This window comes from Spermophilus citellus (genome assembly GCF_964194105.1).
Source record: "Spermophilus citellus genome assembly, chromosome: 9".
In the NCBI taxonomy this organism is placed as follows: Eukaryota; Metazoa; Chordata; class Mammalia; order Rodentia; family Sciuridae; genus Spermophilus; species Spermophilus citellus.
Window position 1 is genome coordinate 1,081,490 of NC_138191.1, and position 18,623 is coordinate 1,100,112.

Here is an 18,623-nt window from a genome sequence, read left to right on the forward strand (position 1 = left end):
GAATAAAATATTGAGGATAAAGGATTAGATGAACCAATATTCAAAAAAAAATCTACTTTCCTTCGGAGGAAATCGGGGCTGGAGATGTGGCTCAAGCGGTAGCGTGCTCGCCTGGCACGCGTGCGGCCCGGGTTTGATCCTCAGCACCACATACAAACAAAGATGTTGTGTCCGCCGATAACTAAAAAATAAATAAAATTAAAAAAAAAAAAGATGTAAGGAAATCTGTTAACATAAGTAGACTTCAGTTCCAGTCCCAGACTCCATGAAGATTGATCAAGTTCGAGCCAATAAGAAGTGCAGCTCCGGAGGGGCTGGGGCTGTGGCTCAGAGATGGAGTGCTCACCTAGCTTGTGTGAGGCACTGGGTTCGATCCTCAGCACCATGTAAAAATAAAGATGTTGTGTCCATGTATAACTAAAAAATAAATATTAAAAAAAAGAAGTGAAGGGAGGGTCATCATGGACTATACTCTTACAAAATAACCCACAAATGCAGATGGTTTCCCTCCCTAAAAAGCCAGTTAGGCCACCTGATCTCTATAAGGCCATTAAATGCATATGTTCTTGGGGATACTAAAACTCTGGGTGTCTCAAGAGGAGTCTAGAAGACACCTAGACATATAAAGAAATAAAATAATTTGATTTCTTTCTTTTTTGGTCCTGGGGATTGAATTCAGGAGCACTTAACCACAGAATCACATTCCCAGTCTTTTTATTTTTTTATTTTTATTTTTTTTTAAAGAGAGAGTGAGAGAGGAGAGAGAGAGAGAGAGAGAGAGAGAATATTTATTTTATTTTTTAATTCTCGGCGGACACAACATCCCCGTTGGTATGTGGTGCTGAGGATCGAACCCGGGCCGCGCGCTACCGCTTGAGCCACATCCCCAGCCCCCAGTCTTTTTAAATATTTTGTTTAGAGACAGGGCTTCACTAAGTTGCTTAGGGCCTCGCTAAATTGCTGAGGCTGGCTTTGAACTCATGATCCTCCTGCACCAGTCTCCCAAACTGCTAGGATTACAAGTATGTACCACCATACCTGGAATAGATTTGATTTCTACTATTAGAACCTTAGGCTAATCAGTTAACTATCACTTTTGAGGGCTCAGAAACATTTGAAAGGGGTGAGGCATAGAAAAGATTTAGTGGAAGAAGATAACAGCACATAGAAGAAACAAATCTTCAGGGTCTGGGAAAGAATCACCAGAACAGGAGTATCACTTGGTGCTTCAATATACTTTCTCACTAAATCCTCATAGCACATGATAAAGTAGATTATTTTATAATGAAACTTTTTTTTTCAGCACTGAGGATTGAATCCACAGATGTCTTACCACTGAGCTACATCCTCAATCCTTTAAAAAAATTTTTTTTAAATATTGAGACAGGGTCTTGCTAAATTGTGGAGGCTGCCTTTTAACTTACTATCCTCCTGTCTCAGATTCTAGAGTCATTGGGTTTACAAGTGAGAGCCATGGTGCCTGATATATAACAAAATATTTTTATCATTATAGTTACCATTTTTGAGCACTTACTATATGCTCACTTTTCTTGAACAATCTCACAACCCTAATACATTTAAAGGAGAGAAGTTAAATCTGTTCTAAGACAAACAGGTTTTAAGCAGTATAACCTGGATTTAAATCCAAATCTGTTTTCATTCCTAATCACTGTACTACACAGACTTTTATTGTTATCTTAGCCTGAAGGAAGTTATAATTTGGTTAAGGCCCGAAGCTAATAAATAGCAGACCTGGGGTTTCACTCTATGCCTCCATGCTTTCCAAACCTACACACTTTAGACTCTATGGTCACTTAAGTAGGTGAGAATTTCAGGAGGCCAGAGCAATCTCCAGTGAGAGAATCACAAAGAATATCCAGACTATTTCATAACTTTGCCTTCCAGGGACTCTACTATATATACAAGGTCTCAGGCAAACCAGTAATTTACTTTTCACTATTCCTGACAGTCTATATCCTAGGGAACTCAAATTGAGCCAGAAATCACCTGACACTGAACTTTATTTATTCTGACCACCTGATACATTGTCCACCCTGCTGGGAAACAATGTTCAGGAGGGTCCCTGTCTATAGCAGACAAGAGACATGCCAAAATAAACAATGCACCTAGGACTCAATAACAGCCTGGGAGGACAGGTTTTGTGGCTGCTAGTCAACTGCCCAATCAGTTGTCTTCTTTCTTTTCAACTCTAAATGGGTGTTGATTCTTCAGTGGTTGTACTCTCAGACCAGTAACTGACTCTGGTATCCATAGTCTTGATTACAAAGAAACAAAAGTTTCCCAGTGTGTATGATAATCCAATTGCCTTTAATGGCCATGACCGAAATATGGGATGAGGGTGGGGTAGGTCAAAAATTTACTTGGGGATTTCCAGTAAACAGCAAACAAGGTCTGATAAACTGATTCCAACAGAGAAACCCTACAAAGTATGATTGGGGTTGCCCCAGAAACATTTTCCTAAGAGCTATTTGTGCTACAAAACCAGTGCTGGGCAAGAAGGGGCTTGCTCCCTAGAGAACTCATGCCACCCTCTTTGACTTCTCAATGTACACCCTACTTGTTCGGAGCCCATGGGGCTGCTGCTTCCCAAAGCTGGTAAAGCAAAAGAGTTACCCACCATCCAGCAGTATTCTTCTCTTGGCTTTCTGTGAGACTCCAAGGAGGGCTGAAGAGAGCAAGTAAGGTCAGAGAAGTAGAGAAAACAAAGCTTAACTACCTGGTCTTCTCTGCTATTCTAGTTTCAGCCACCTGGGGGCCCCTGGCTCCAGAAAATCAGGCACCAGGCCCTAGCTTTGCTCCCAGGGAAGGGTTGGGAAGCCCATGCCCAGCAAGCCTGGGGGCAGCTCTGTTTCCCCAGCACCTGAGGGCTGGCCAGTGCACCACAGAGTCTCAGGTTTCAGGGGGGATGGCAGTTGCCTGTCTAAAGGCTTCTCTGTTCCTTGGAATTGTACAGAGTGTCTCTTGTGGCTTTTCCTCCTCCCTCCTTTTTTCCTGTTGACTCTCCCCATCCGGCTCTATGAATCACTAGACTCCACAGGAAAGCAGCAGATGTTGACTTTACATCTTGCAAGCCAATGCCAGCTCCCTCCTGTGGAGTGGGGAATAGGCAGGAAGGTGAGAGAGTGGAGGAATGGAGGAGGATAACACTCATCCTTTCCAGGACAAAGGGTTCTGGAAGGAGAGAGAACTAGGCAAAAAATTCTTTTGTTTCTGGTGGTGATGGGTGGGAGGAACAGAAACCCCAGTATTGGCTGTGGAACTGGGATCATGAGGAATAGGGAAGCACAGGGTGGGAGTGTTGCTAGTTCTTGTGCCAGCCTTTTTTTTTTTTTTTTTTTTTTTTTTTTAGGTAAAGCTTCATCTCTTGCCAGCAACATTCTCAGGACTCAAAAGTCAAGTCAAGCTGCAGGTCTGGGGAGTTAGTCCAGAAGCATCTTCTTGTCCCCTCTGAGCCTCCAAACCTCTCCTCTGACGCAAGTCTCTTGAAGAAGCTGCCAGGGAGGACTTTCTAGAGTCTTATTTTACATTCATTGCTCCAGCTTCTCTCCTCTTTTTTCTTCCTCAGGGATTTTCTTACGTGCAAAGAAGCCAAGCTGTAGAGGAAAAGATAAGAGGCACGGCCAGATGCCCTTACTGGGGACCTTGCCAATAGCCCTCAGACTTATCTGAGGTTTTCACTTTTGCTCTGCTTCCAAAAACGGGATTCAATTTTATTTTAATTGGCTTAGTTTAATCCAACCAACATTTGTGGAGTACAGTGAAGATCTGGGCATTAAACCTACAGCCTGTTTAGCTGCCCAGTACAAAACCTATTCTCCCTGTTATAGTCTAGGATCCCTCAGCTGGTGGGCACCAGGTTCCCCACTCCCCACTAAGCAGTGCTTACCTTCCACAGACAGAAGACAAGGAGAGCAAGCAGGAGCAGCCCTCCCAGGGCACTGCCAATGAGGATCCACAGGGAGACGAGGACAGGGTGGATCTGAATCACCTCCAGGAGGCTCTATGTGAGGGGAAGAGTTGGTTTTTACATGTGCCCTTTAACCCCACCAGCCACCCCCCCCACATTATAACAATGCCAGCCTCAAAATAGAATAAGGAGATTCTTTCTACTCGAAGGAGAAAAATTGAGATAGGAATGGAGGCAGTGGAACCCTAGAATCCTCATTTATCATTCCTGACTAAAAGGTCACAAGTGTTCTATCCCACTGGGGACTGAACTCAGGGCCTGGGGCATTCGAAGCCAGCACTCAACCAATTGAGCTACATTCCCATCCCCCATCACCATTATTTTCAAATCTGTCAAACTCAGTCTCTAGTCTTACCTCACTCCAACTGGACGCTTCAGTTAGCTGTAGGACGCTGCCTTCCTCAGTTCCCAGCCCAAAGGTACTGACCACTATCACAGACTTGAACTTGGCCTGTGGAACAAGTGGATGGGAAGGCATTTAGTGAGCCATCATCAGGTGGTGTGGTGCAAGAACAATGTCTAGCCTGAGTGGTACAACTCCAGGGCCCTTGAGACCAGAAGAGGTGGAGGCCAATGGGAAAAGAGAGGAAGGGAAATAGATAGAAGCCTCTGGACCTTCAAATGTGCTATTTATCTGAAATGCATTCTACTCTCCTTTCATTTACCCCTCTGGGAATTAGGAAAGTGTTTCCTCCTAACTATGGTATTATGGTTTTGATAAATTTTGATATATTTCTCAACAAGTCTTCATGTGTTGAAATTCAATCCCTGTTGTGAGATTAAGAGGGAAGACACTTTATCCATCTATGGTTTTTAGAAATGAGCCCTTTGGGATATGATTAAGATTAAAGTCATTAGGATGGAGCCCCTCTTGAATTGAATCTCAGTGGCTTTATAACAAGAGAGGCCAGATGACATGTTTGTATGCTCCTGCCATGACGTGACGTAGCCAAGAGGGAGCTCATGAGAGCTGAGCACATGCCAGTCACATGTCCCTAAACCTAACATACCTGGTGTTTACTTTTTCCACTGAACTATAAGACCCTTGAGGTTAAGATTTGTGTTTCACTAACCATTGTGTCTCCAGTGCCTAGTGCCTACCACAGTGCCAAGTGTGTAGCAGTTTCTTAATAAATCTTTGTTAAGAATAAATAAAAGAGTAAAAAAAAAATATCAAAGAAGGATAAAGTGAGAACCAGACTTGGAGACATGTGGTTTGATAGACTTCCTCCAAACGTATACCTACATCCCTGGGATCTGGTATTATTCAAAGTAGGTGGTATATGGAAATATAAAAGGGCTAGGGTTGTGGCTCAGTGGTAGAGCACTTGCCTTGCAAATGTGAGGCACTGGGTTCAGTTCTCAGCACTGCATATAAATAAATGAATAAAATAAAGGTCTGTCAACAACTAAATAAATAAATAAAATATACAATATAAAAAACTTCTAGTGCTACATAGCTATTTATAATTAAGATGTCATTTCTGGGGCATGGGGTTGTGGCTCAGTGGTAGAGAACTCGCCTCACACATGTGACACCATGGGTTTGTTTGATCCTTAGCACCACATATAAATAAATAAATAAAGGTATTGTGTCAACTACAATATATATATATATATATATATATATTTTATATATATATAAAATCTTACTTCCCTCACTACCCCCCAAATACAAGTCCTACATGTAAAAATAATTATTTTTATCCATTCATTTAACAAAAATGTAGTAAGTACCTACAATGAGTTAGGCATGATGATAAATGTTGGGGACATTATCCTCAGTGTTGATTGACCTAATACCAATCTTTTACATAATAAGCATTCGATGGATTATTAACTGATGAAGTTTAGGTGTCCTATAAATGTTGATTGATTATTAATACAGCACTAAAAGATGATAAAGGAAAATAGAAAAATAATAACTAGGTTTACTGAGTGTTCAGCGTACGTCCAGCTCACTATTTTTTTTTATTTACAAAAACTCCATAAAATAGACACTATCCCATTTTACTTTAAAGATCAGTGAAAAGAAGCTCATGGTCAAATAGTTAGTAATAGGCAACAGTAAAATTTGAACATGGTTCTGTCGACCTCCAAAACCTATATTAATGTCATAGATAGGAGTACAAAGGGAGACTAATAGGAAAGGGAAGTATTACCCTCCGGAAAAATTCATTGTGAACGAGCCTCAGGAGTCCAACAGAGACCTCGGTCCCCTTTGCCAGCTGCCCAAGGTGGCACCTCACAACTTGACACCAAGTATTGCTGACATTCTACCAGAAAAGAAAGACAGATCAGGGTCCCAGAGGAGAAAGAACCCTCTTCCCACATATACCACCCACGCATGCGTGAGCGCACTCATACACGCACATGCACACAAACACACACACACCCCTCCATCACAGGTAACTGACTCTATTTGTACTCCTGCTCTGGTTACTCTCTTGTGACTCATACCAGCCTGTTTGTGTGCTGAAGCTCCTCTGGATGCACAGGGGGGCCTGGGGGCTTGGTCAGGTTCTGCACTGTGCAGTTTGCCTGCAGAGGAAGATTTCACCCTCAAAGACCTGCTGCTAAGGGAGGCCAGGTAGAGCAGGGTACTTCCCACATTCTTATGGTCTTTCTATGTAAAACCCCTTTCTTTCCTCTCAAAGGAGCCACACATGTAAAAGAAATGTCCCCAGGAAGTAGAGCTCTGAGGGTGCTGGGCCAACAGACAGGGAGCTGGTATGGTATCCAGCTTCAATGAGTCCATCAGCTCCAGATGACAGGATTCCGCAGGCTCCAGCCCAGACTCACATTGTTAGTGATGACTTGAGATAGTGACAGGAAGTAATTGCCTCCCTGGGCTACAGCTGGAAGAAGAGCTGAGATGATGAGGCCACTGACCACATAACAGCCAAGGTTCTGAACCTGAGAGGAAGATTGTAAACAAGAAGAGGTGGGAGACAGAAGACCCTTCCTCATTGGTTTCCCTTCACCCTAGACACCATTAAAATCCAAGAGAGTCTCTGACCGTCCTTTTCCCACAGTTTCCCTTTCCCACAGTTATTGTCCTCCCCACTCCCTGCCCCTGTCATGGCAAGGCCCCTACAGCTTCTCACCCTAAGAGTAGTTTTGAATTCAGGGCCAGGACCCACTGGGAGGGTCCTATAGGGGTGAACCTCATAGCGGTGCAGGGTGGACTCACTGTGTGGACAAGTCAGGAGATACAAGGTCACCGCCAAGACAGACACAGGGGCACATGATCAGCACACAGGCATGGACTCAGAGAAATAGGGCCAGCACATGGATAAAGTGATGGGGGTACGTGGAGAATAGAGAAACGAAACATGACATAGATGCGAAACAAATTTTATAGCCACATCCCATATTCCCTCATCCCAGGGGAAATGCAAAGTCTTATACCTAGAAAAGTAAGATGCTTAAAAGAGAAATTTCCTTATGGGTGAGAGCGAGGACAAAAAGAATGAGTAGCCCCAAGGTTTTGTGTTTCTGGGAACACTGAAGCATGTGGAAGGAGAGGGAAGAAACATGAGTCCGGCATAGGAACTGAGTCCCAGCTAGGACGGGGCCATACCTAGAGAATAGGAGATGAGGCTCATACTGGATGTAGGCAGAGGTCTGGGCTGTGTTATCTTGAAGGGTCCCATTTGTTTCCAGGCTACTGCTGTAGGGCCAGAGGGGGGAGGAAGGGCTCACATCCCAGTCCCTCCTCAGATATCCCTCCATGCTAGTAGAAGAGTCAGGGCTGTTCCTCGCCCCAACCCCCAACTCAATACCAAAAGAAGAGAGCTGAGAAGAAGTTCCCTTTGTTCTCACCTACTGGCATTCAACCTCACGAAGATCTGGCTCAGGAGTGAGGAGCAGCTAAACTCAAACTCAAGCAGAAAGGTCACCTGGGGGCAGGGGACATTGTTAAGGTACATTCTTCTTCAAAGAACAACAACGGAGGAACAGGAATTCTTGTGTACCTCCTCCCCTGACTTCCCATGCCCCACAGACTACAGTCTCTGTTTTTCCTGAACCCCTTCCTCAGCCTGGGCCCCAACTCACCTTGGCTCCAGTCTGGAAGACAGGATGCCCCACACTGCAGAGCCGAGCATTAGGGGAAGGAGCTGCACATTCCACCTTTACTGAGCTGTCCCTCTGAGGGCAGAAGAATAGGGGTGGAGGCTGGGGCTGGGCCTGCAACTGTTCCCCTACCCACAGCCTCCCTCTAGCCACTAACCACTGAACATTTCTCCAGAGCACCTCGCAGTCAAAGCCAGTACCCCAATCTTCTTCCTCCTCCTTTCTCCCCTCCTCCCCTAACCCCTTTCTCCAAAGGCACCTGAGTAGTGAGACTGGCTAGGTGGAGGTTTCTAGAAAAGCTGAGACTCAGGCTAGTGTTGTAGGCATTTTCCTTCCTGTTTTCCAAAGTTGCTGATACCAGCACTTTCCTCCGGCCACCTCGAACCACAAATGGGGCCTTCCTGGGAGTGGTAGATAAGGGAGAGACCAGGAATTGAAGGAGCACCAAAATCTCACTTCTGTTATCCTTGTAAGAAACAAATCCCCAACTCCCTTTGAGCTCCTTCCCGTCTTTCTCAGATCACCCTGGTTTGCCAGCTCATGTCTATCAACCTGGAGCCTCTGATGTCCATATTAGCTTGAAGCACCAGGTCTGTGATGCATTCATTGTCAGAGCCACAGTCTTTGGAGAAGGGGACCTGGAAGAGAGAAAAAGTCCTCAGGGATGAGAGGAAGGCAAGGAGAAAGGCATGTTCTTCGGGGAAAGCAGAAAGAGAAGAGTGAATATACTTCCATTAGAGGGGTCCATGTCAGCTTTCAGCATAAAAATCTCATGTTTCCCCCTCCCCTTCCTCTTGAATTCACTGGGAGAGCAGTGTTGAGACCCAAGGGTAGGGCAGGGCTTGGCACTGCTAACCAATTTTCGTATAGAGGTGGGTGAACCTTCATCCAGCACAGGCCCTGGCTTTGTGGTGTTGTCCAAGGCAAAGGTCACAGTCAAGGCCACTGGCCGGAGATAATCTGATGTATCCTGAAGGAAACCAGAGTTAAGGATTATGGGAGCCAGAGTTAGGTATGAAACCCAGGCCCATGGAAGAATATGATAATTATAGTGATCATTCAGGAAGCACTTTCTGTGTGCTGGGTACTATCTTGAGGTTTTACCAATACTATTTTGTTTTGTTTTGTTTTTGCAGTGCAAGGGCTTAAACCCAAGGTCTTGATAGTACTGGGTTCTACCACTGAGCTATATCCTTAGGCCCTGATCAATACTCTTAAATTTGATTTTAATACAACTCATATGATATAGTTATTATTATCACCACTCTGCAGACAAGAAAACTGAGATTTGGAAGAGAGTGGCTTACCAGAATTCATGGTAGTAAATGGCAGAGGAATCAAACACAGATTAACCTGATCCCAGAGCCTGAATTGTCTTACTTTCCCTGTTTCAGCTTTCTTGCTGATCCAGTTGAAATTCCTCCTCTGACCCAGCCTTTTCCTAGCTCTAAGGCATTAATGCAAAGTAGTTCCTGCCCCTTTCTCACCAACACATGAAAGTGCAGCTGCTCACAAGTGACATTCCCCACGCTGAGCTGGAGCTGCCGAGGGGGCATCCTCTGACCAGAGCCATCAAATGCTGCACGTGCCCCTACCATCCACTCATCTATTGTTGCTGTGAAGTACACATCTAAATGAGAAAGGCAAAAGTGAGGGTAAAGAGGAGTTCAGAGACCAAGGCAGCCAAGGGTTGAAGTTTGCACTCACAGAATTGGTGATCCCAGCGTCCAGCTGTGCGGGAGGTCACTTGGAAGCAAAGGGCTGCAGTCAAGCATGCTGCCTCCTGGCCTCGCCGCCTACAGTCCCTCTGGACCACACTGATGGCAGGTGGGGTCACCTCCAGTGATGGGGCCAAGTAGACAATGGGCCGGGAGCTAGGAACAGGGTAGACACGAAATTCCAGAAAGAGGAGGTAAGCCCTTTAAGAAGTGCCACCCAGTGTTTGCCTCCCCCTCATTAAAATAAAAATGTGGGGCTGGATGCACAGGGTCACCCTTCCCTGAACTCTATGACAGAAGTCACATGATAGATTCAATTCAATAAGCACTAACGGTGCTTAAAACTTAACATGGATGATCCCATGTGAGCCTTACAATAAACCAAAAAGGCAGGCAGCATGCTTATAAACTAGGAATGGAGGCACAGAAAAAGTTGTTCCAGAAACCCAAATCTAAGCCCTTTATCTTAACAGATGTGCTGCGCTGTCCACCGCTACCTGAGTTTGGGCTCCTCACCTGAGCAGGATGGCTGCCCCCTGAGCACCCACAGCCACATCTACTAGATCATCTCCATCCAGATCTAGCCGGCCATCCACACTTCGGCCAAAGTAGCTAAGGGCCTGTGGCATGGTGACAGCAGCAATTCTCTAAGAGAAAGAGAGGGAGAAAGATTGAGGCAGGGACTCATACATCTGGTTTCTCAATCCTCCTGCCAAGTTCCTTCCTGTCCAATAGGGGAATAAGAGAAACTTGTCTGTGTTTAGCAGTCCCTTGGTTCAGAAACCTAAATCCCACTGCACTACCTCACTGTTTTACCTACTGATTAAGCACTTGTTTGGTTTGAGACTCAAGCAAGGAGACTACAGATAAGCAAAGAGCATACCTCCCTCGTGCTTATACCACTGTATCCCTGCTCATCTGGGCATTTCTGACCTGGGCAGGATGGGGCCTGACTCCTTTCTGGGTTCCATGGTACAGGTATAGTGCTCCCTGGTGCCCATCCTCCAGGGGTGCCCCTACAGCCACATCAGCAAATCCATCTTGGTTCAGATCAGGAAGAGCACCCATGGCAAAGCCAAACCGAGCATCCTGGGGAGGTTCTGGCTGAAGTATTCCTTGGAGTGTTAGCAAAGTCTGCTGGTGGAGGTGAGAACAAGATAGAAGATAAAAATCTGGTTGCCCCAACCTCTCAGCAAACCCATCCATCCCCCAACCCTGATAAATCCCAGGGGTCCCAGCAAGTCTCACCTGGCCCACCAGATACACATAAACACGTCCTGTCTCCTTGTTCTGGGGTCCCAGGAACATGGGGGCAGCCACAAGTAAAATATCAGTTGTCCCATCCCTATCTGTATCCAATGGGCAAAGCTCACTGCCAAAGTATGAACCAATCTGGAGAGTGGTAGGTAGTGATGACCCCAGAAAAAAGAGAGTGTGGATAAATGGACTCAGTGGGATGTACTCACCAGTCTGCCAATCTGGCTCTTATATTCCTGACATTCTGATAATCAGAATTTGGAGACATTTTTTTTTCAGTAGTGGGGATTGAATTCTAGGGCCTTATGCATGCCAGGCAAGCACTCTACCACTGAGCCACGTCCCTAGCCTAGCATAGAATTTCTGGGCCTCTCTCCTGCCCTATCTCATTCTTTCCCATCAGTCTGGAAGCCCCTGAAGATCTAAGGGCCCCACCCTCACTTGATACTCTACCTGCTCCCCCTGGAGGCTCTGGGCGACCCTCACAGCCCCATCTTTCTTAAGTTGGAAGGCGATGACTTTTCCTCGGTGTCTAAACCTAGGAGCCCCTGAGAGAAAGAGGCGGCGTCCACCCCGCAAAAGCATGGAGGAAACAGAGTAACCTAGAAGCAGGTAAGGCATCAGAGGTAGAAGGGAAAGAAGATGAGATCAGGGTGGGGCTCCCTAAGGGCACAAGAGGAGGCCCCAAGGGAACCAGAAAGAGACTCGGGGAAGCTACGTGAATTAAGAGAGAGCACCTCATACCCCACACTAGGAACGCATCCTTTCCTCCCACTCTCCCATTCCTGCAACTTCCTGCTACTCACCCAGGTAGGCTGCATGGTTCTGCAGAGCAGAGGGAAATTCATCTTCCAGGGCTGTTCGTGGGGGGAAAAGGCGATGACCTTCTTCAAGCCATAGCACTGAGCCTCCCCAGTCATAGGCCCCCACCATCCCAAAGAGAATCCCATCCTGTGGGGTTAGAACCAGAAGGGGTCACTGAAAAGACAGCGGGGAATAAGGAGTAAATAAAAAGAGAATCACTACAGGTCTGCTATAGTCACTTAGAAAGGCACTGAGGCTCAGCATGGAGGCTGGTTAGAGCGGGAGTCTAGAAGGGACAAGGGTTGAAGTTGTCTGAATCAGTGGCTGGAAGGAGTCATTGAGGAGGTCAGAGGCTGGGAGATGTCATGCAGGGGTCAGAGTCTGTCCAACCTTTAGTCGATGAGTGGAGAAACCAATCTGAGACATTTCCAGCCCAAAGGAACTTTCATTTTCTCCATGAGACCCTTGGACATGAGAAAATATCAATGCACAATCAAGGTAAGACAATTCTCTCTTTGACCTACTGAATTTACTCAACTATATTCCAGAATTCCCCCATTCTTTCCTTCGTTTCTCCAGGGTAATCATTACCCTCAAGGCCAAAAATTCGGTCTCCTAGTGCATCTACAATGTCAGTCAGTGCAGCCTCATCAGTAACATTGAAGAAGAATCGCTCATCGGGATCACTGGCAATAGCTCGAATTTCCCGTAGGAAAGAGCTGGGATCTCGCTGACGCCGAAGGTAGTGACCAAGGACCTGAGGTCAGGAGATCAAGATGGCATCTATTATATGTGTTAGAGCTCATAGAGAACATAGTCAACTAAAATGAAGGAAGGGAAATGTGGCTGAAGTCCAGGAAGTAGATAATACCCCATTTTCTTCAAGTTCCTGGTCCTCAGAGTCTTCCCCTGCCAACCCTTCTAGATCCAGAGTCAATTCTCACCGCAATCCCATAGCGTGTCACTCTTCCAGCCTCACAGGCCTTTAGTGCTGCTGGAAGCTCTTCTCCATCATGTGATTCTCCATCAGTGACAACCACCAGTAGCCTGGCAGCCTCTGGTCGGCCTCCCCGGGATTGACTGAACCCTTCTGTGCTAAGAAGAGGGAGAAAAGAATGAAGTATGATCAGATATATCATATATACAGGATTTAACAATGTCAGCAGCTCACTGAGATCAATCATCTTGCCTTTTAGGCCATTTCCCAAAAGTAACTTTGGGATTAGCATACACTTAGAACTCAAATGTACAAATGCCATAGAATATACATTCAGTTCAAATAAAGCACAAAATTTATCCAAAATATTGCATTTGGGAAGACAAATATTAAGGAAATGCAGAATAAAGAATGGTTGTAATCCCAATGGCTCAGGAGGCTGAGGCAGGAGGATCACAAGTTCAAGGTCAGCCTCAGCAATTTAGTAAAGCCCTAAGCAATTTAGTGAGACTCTGTCTCAAAAAGAGGGCTGGAATGTGGCTCAGTGGTTGAGTGACCCTGGGTTCAATCCCTGGCAGAAGAAGGAGAAGGAGAAGGAGAAGAAGAAAGGAGGAGGAGGAGGAGGAGGAGGAGGAGGAGGAAGAGGAGGGGAAAGAATTGTCAGGTCAGGGGGGTCTTCCTAGAGATGAATTTTGAATCATGTTTGGGAAGAGGGGTAAGATATGAGTGGTGGAGAACCTGATCAAAGCTGGAGTGAAGATATACAGAGAGATAGAGTTCTGTCTGCAAAGATAGAGCAGAGACTTGGAGAGATACAGACATAAACACTTTGTAGAAATGCAGCAAGAGGGAGTATAATGACGGCCAACTTAGACTTCTTCCATGCATCACCCATATGCATATAAAAATAAGCATGCAAGACATCTTGGGATATACACAATATATTCCAAACCCACTTGTAACCCTTCATTACTCTGCCTCCCCTTCACAATGCCTCACCAGGCCACCATTATTGCTTGGGCAGTCTTTGTTTCTCGTCCTTCCCGCCGGCTGAGGTTCCTGGCTGCTTTCACCACTTCTTCCTTGGTTTGGAAATCTCCCAGGGACCACTCATGTACAGGACTTTCTCCATACTGTACTAGTCCCACCTGAGAATAAAGTGTGTACCCAAATGAAATGTTTTGGGAGAGGAGAGAGGAGGGAGAGAAATACCTGATACTACTGAAGATACCACCTTGTGTCTATCTCTTTCCCTCCAAGCCCATCTATGTTGCCTTCTCTTACCTGAATCTGCTCTGGATCAATAAACAATCTTCCTACCAGCCTCCGCAGGAAAGTCTGAACTTCAGACCAGGGGTAGATGCTGTTGGAGCCATCCAAGACAATGACAACATCCATGTAGGTGGGGCAACCTAAGAGGAGGGGTATGGTGATAGGAAACAAATAGGTAGAGAAATACTGGGCTGGGGTCAACAAGGAGGACACAGGAGGTCACAGGAGGACACATTCAACTAAATATTTATTAGGTACCTTCTTATATGCAAGTAAAAAACTGTGCCAGGCCCTGGATAAGTTATAAATGACAAGAGAAGAGGCAGGAATATATACTATTTAGTAAAAAATGGAGGAAAGAAGATGCCAGAGATAAACAAAGCACCACTTTGCTGTGAAGAGTGAAGAAGCCTTTTTTCATTCATACTCAGCACATGCACTTCCACTGAGCTACAGCTCCGGCCCCAGAGAGTGGATTCTGATTGAAAGTCAAATGGGGGAGCAGACAGGAAGGTAATGGGCTGGGGCTGTAGCTCCGTGGTAGAGTGCTTGCTTGCCTGGCCTACAAAAAGAAAAAGGAGAGGAGAAGGGGGAAGAGGAAGAGGAAGAAGAAGATATTTGAAGTTTAAAGATGTTTGAGGAGAGGAGAGTATAAAGAAAGGCATTTGAATAGAGAACGAACACTTATAACAAGGGGAAACAGAGGTGCGTGAAGAGAGATGACACGGATAGAGTGGTGAGAGGAATGCTATGGTCAAGGCCCAGGGTATATGAAGGTATAAGTTGGGTTTCTGAAATTAGACCAGATCACCAAGTCTTTCTGCCTTGGTAAGGAATCCAACTCTAATCTGTTAGGAAACAAGGAGCTTTTGCAGGTACATTAAGTAGCAATGAGGATGGCCAAGCAGACCCTCTGCCAGACATCAGAGCTTTTTGCCCCATCTTTCTCCCACCCAGCTTCCCTTTCTGGGAACTGAGTCTTTAGGCTCTTCCTCCAGCTCACGTTGGGCAGTGGGTGCCAGGCTTCCCTGGGGCTGGAACGAAGCATCCACACGAGCACATATTCCAGAACTGAAGACAGAGCTGCCACAAGCACGAGACCAGAGAGGGGCACAGGCCTGGGGACAGATGGGAAACAGTTACTCCCATGTTTGAAGAGTACCCTCAGAACATGCTCCCACACACTGAGACTACTCCCTGGGAGGCCCTACCTTTCTTTCTAGCTTTAACTCCTTGACCCCTCCACATAGACTATCTTCCCTTACCCCAATGTTCTTTTTGTTTTCTACCACAAACCTTCGGAGACCCTGCCACCATCCTTTCCTTAGCTCACCATGAATCCCCCATCATCATCTGTCTCTAACAGAGACATGCCCAGGTGCATATTCACAGCAGGATGAGATGAGTTTCCCAGTTGATAATCACCTGGTTGGAGGGGAGTGGAAGAGAATGAGATCATGAGGTCACAGATGGCATGACTGAGTTCAAGGTGGCTTTAGAAGAGAATGTGAAGGGGAGAGGGCCTATGTGGATTATGGAGGTGAAGAAGCTAACAAGGGGTCAAAGATACTAGGGTATCAAAGGGTTAGGAGGGGAAGGGTCAGGCATCTTCTTACCCAAGTGGCCTTTGGCACATGGGGCATTGTGGGGCCCCCCTACAGGGCAGCGATAAACGTCTCCCCTCCGGTCACCTGAAGGCCCATCCCAAGGAGCGCCCACCAGCATCCTGGGAGGAGGATGTGAGTAAGCATAGGGTGAACATGACCCTTATCAGGGGTCAGAGGGAAAGTACATGGAGGTGGCAAGTTTAGAGCCCCAGTCACTTTGCAAAAACCAGACGAACGTGGAATCCCATCTATTTTGCCTCCCCTTTATTGGCACCATCACAATCCCAATCCCATCGCTCTCTGGTTTCCTCCTCACCATCTCTGTCCACCCCCAATGTGTTGTAAGACACTGTATCCAAATTCAGCCTCTGGTGGCCCTGCGAATAGGCGTGGGTGATGCACATCCAGATTAAAGGGGGAGCAGAGACCTGTCGGGCCAGGATCATAGGATTAACATGAAATGCTCAGTCATGCCTGGGATGCACAGCCAGAGAGAAACCATGAGGTAGCATCTGAATCTCAATCTTTCTGCCTTCTTCTTACTCGTAAGCTCTCCTGGACTCTGTCAATGTCATAGATTCAGAATCTCCAAAGGAACGATCCCTTCCCGTGTTTGGGTCCTGTGGCTCTCGGCCATGATGATGCACAACTGTATTTCCATTTCCACTCCTGAAATCTCATTCACAGATGTGTCTGGAAAGGTCAGATTACTCTTTTTCACATCATTCCTCCTACACATCTTCCTCTCCAAACTATGAGAGTCAAAAGAGGGAGAGGACCTTTCTACAACCCCAGAACAACCATTTCTTCCAAATTCCCCCAAAACTCAGGACCACAGGCAGAACAAAAGCAATATAAAGTGCATTGTGTGTCTGGGTCTCTCCTCTCTCTCTTTTTGACTCCCAGTGACATTGTCACACTCTCACTCTTTCTCCAATGTCTAGGTTGCTGGTGGTTCCAACCCTGGAAACCTCAATGGTAATTAACTGGGTGGGGCCACCCGCTTGCCCACACAGTTTGCCATCCATCCTTGCCAACGGACCCATTACCCCAAAGTTTCCCTTAATCTGCTTTCTTTTTATCTCATTCAACTGCCCCTTGCCTGCCTCCATGGTTTCCTCAAACTTCAACACACTCTAAAGGCCCCAATCATGTCCTTGTTGACTCTTTCCTTCTGACCCCAATTCCTTTAAAATCAGAGCTTGTATTTTAGGAAACAAAGATTATAGGGTACCATCAAGGAAAAATCCAGTTCTCTCGTCCCTCCCATGTTGCTCTTCCCAACTGTGCTTACTCCTTACTTTCAAGCAACCCCCCTCCCAGGCTACCCCACCACCAACACTACCAGTGACTATAGACAGTTTTAACCCAAACCATGCTTACTTTCAGAAAGGTGTTTTGTATGTGAACCTTTTGCATCCAGGAAATTGGCAGGGCTGTATGATCAGGGACTATGGATCATTGGTTAGAAAAACCCAGAGTTCTGACCACATAGTAAGGCAGTTATGTCTCAAGCCCCATGTACTACCAAGCGTAGGGAGAAGGAGGGAGGGAAGGAAATAATAGGAATCAGACTAGCCACGTGACCTTTCACGTCATGTTGCTCTTCTGTCTCCTGACTCCCACAGGGTTAAGGAAAGGTTTTAGATAATTAAGTACAAATCTTAGGCAAGGCCCTAGTCAACTTCAGCCTCTGCTAATCTCAATATCAAAGCAGTCGCCTGTAGGAATACACATGGAATACTGAATCCTATTAACCTCCTACCCTAACTCCCAAAGAACTTTTATACCCCAATTGACCCAATTTCACACAATTCATACATCTTTCATTCCCACCAGAAGCCAAGAAGTTAACGTCCCTCACCTGACAGGAACATCAGGGGCAAGAACAGGTGAGGGAAGAGGGGGAGCTCCATGCCTGGTTGTTCTGTCCTGTGTCAGAAGTCCTCTGTGCTTCTGACTTTCTCCTTTTCTGCTACTTTCCCTCCTATCCTGCCCCCTCCCACTGGTAGCTAAAAATAAAGTTGGAAGGAATGGGAGGAGTGATGGGGGGAAACTGTGGGGAGTCCCAGACCAAGGAGGTATAAGTGATCTTGGTTTATTTCTCTGTCTTGGTGCTGCCCCCTGGAGGCCTCCTTCCAATATCCAAAGAGAAAACAATTTTTGACCATTTCTGCCACTTCTCTTTCATTCTACTCCTTTTATTTGTTGACAGATCAACAACGCTTTCTTCAGATTTAGAACAGGAAGCAGGGGTGGGAGACAGATTATTTTCATCCCCTATTTATCTCAACCTAGGATATGCAACACAAAAGAGAAGTGGTACCATTTACCCACCCACCCAGGAGAGTCCGTCCCAGTGTGTGAAGGCACAGCCCCCAAATCAAGTCTTACCAATCTCATTCCACTTAGTTCTGTTCATGGATTTTTAGCCTGTGCTGCCTTGTAGGGCTATAGTTTTTGGAGGGACTATAACTATGAACTGGTAATGATGTGTGTTTTGTGGAGCCAGAGTAATTACTTTAGCTAAGACCACTTCTCCCCCAACTCTTCAACTAAGCTATAAACATCTCAAAGGACTGTGGCACTACGGAGCTTCTTAGCTTTTGACATGTTCACTACCCAGTATTTTGCCCTGCATACTATAGGTGCTCAATAAAAATATGTGGGTAGTGATGGTAGTGGCCAATTCCATGGAAAATCCAAACCACAGTGACAGGAATAGGGGCCATTGAGTGACCAGAACATGAGGGAGCAGACCAAATGTCAATGAGCAAACTGATCTTTAATTTGCTGACCTGGAAGGCTTGCTCTTCACTGTGGGCGTGGGCAATGGCTATTTACAAAGATCATTGTACAGTATTTACAAGATGCTAGACACAGCATCCATATGGATAGGCAAAGATGGGGTAAGACCCAGCTGGGGAACATAACTCTGAAATCAAGTGCAAGCAGAAATCTGA

General features: G+C 46.0%; 1 protein-coding gene across 3 annotated transcripts; it reads right to left on the bottom strand.

The window, feature by feature from the left end:
* Window positions 1-3,333: 3,333 nt before the first annotated feature.
* Window positions 3,334-18,287, bottom strand: ITGA10 (integrin subunit alpha 10). 3 transcript variants are annotated; one of them, XM_081306041.1, is made up of 30 exons: window positions 17,525-18,287; window positions 15,977-16,088; window positions 15,670-15,779; window positions 15,387-15,478; window positions 15,057-15,171; window positions 14,066-14,193; window positions 13,781-13,929; window positions 12,789-12,939; window positions 12,436-12,601; window positions 12,235-12,308; window positions 11,847-11,991; window positions 11,494-11,642; window positions 11,032-11,175; window positions 10,717-10,920; window positions 10,300-10,430; window positions 9,773-9,939; window positions 9,553-9,695; window positions 8,922-9,035; window positions 8,618-8,703; window positions 8,325-8,466; window positions 8,048-8,140; window positions 7,814-7,890; window positions 7,572-7,661; window positions 7,096-7,180; window positions 6,791-6,904; window positions 6,449-6,529; window positions 6,151-6,264; window positions 4,344-4,439; window positions 3,908-4,021; window positions 3,334-3,614 (listed from the first exon to the last, which is right to left on the bottom strand). In XM_081306041.1, exons 1-30 carry the CDS (start codon window positions 17,574-17,576, stop codon window positions 3,549-3,551), a joined length of 3,504 nt encoding a protein of 1,167 aa, XP_081162167.1. In that variant the 5' UTR covers window positions 17,577-18,287; the 3' UTR covers window positions 3,334-3,548. The 3 variants fall into 3 exon arrangements, with proteins under 3 accessions (XP_081162167.1, XP_081162168.1, XP_081162169.1); XM_081306042.1 differs by lacking the exon at window positions 11,494-11,642 and having other exon boundaries at window positions 11,847-11,897; XM_081306043.1 differs by lacking the exons at window positions 15,057-15,171; window positions 15,387-15,478; window positions 15,670-15,779 and having other exon boundaries at window positions 15,977-18,287.
* Between the last annotated feature and the right edge of the window lie 336 nt (window positions 18,288-18,623).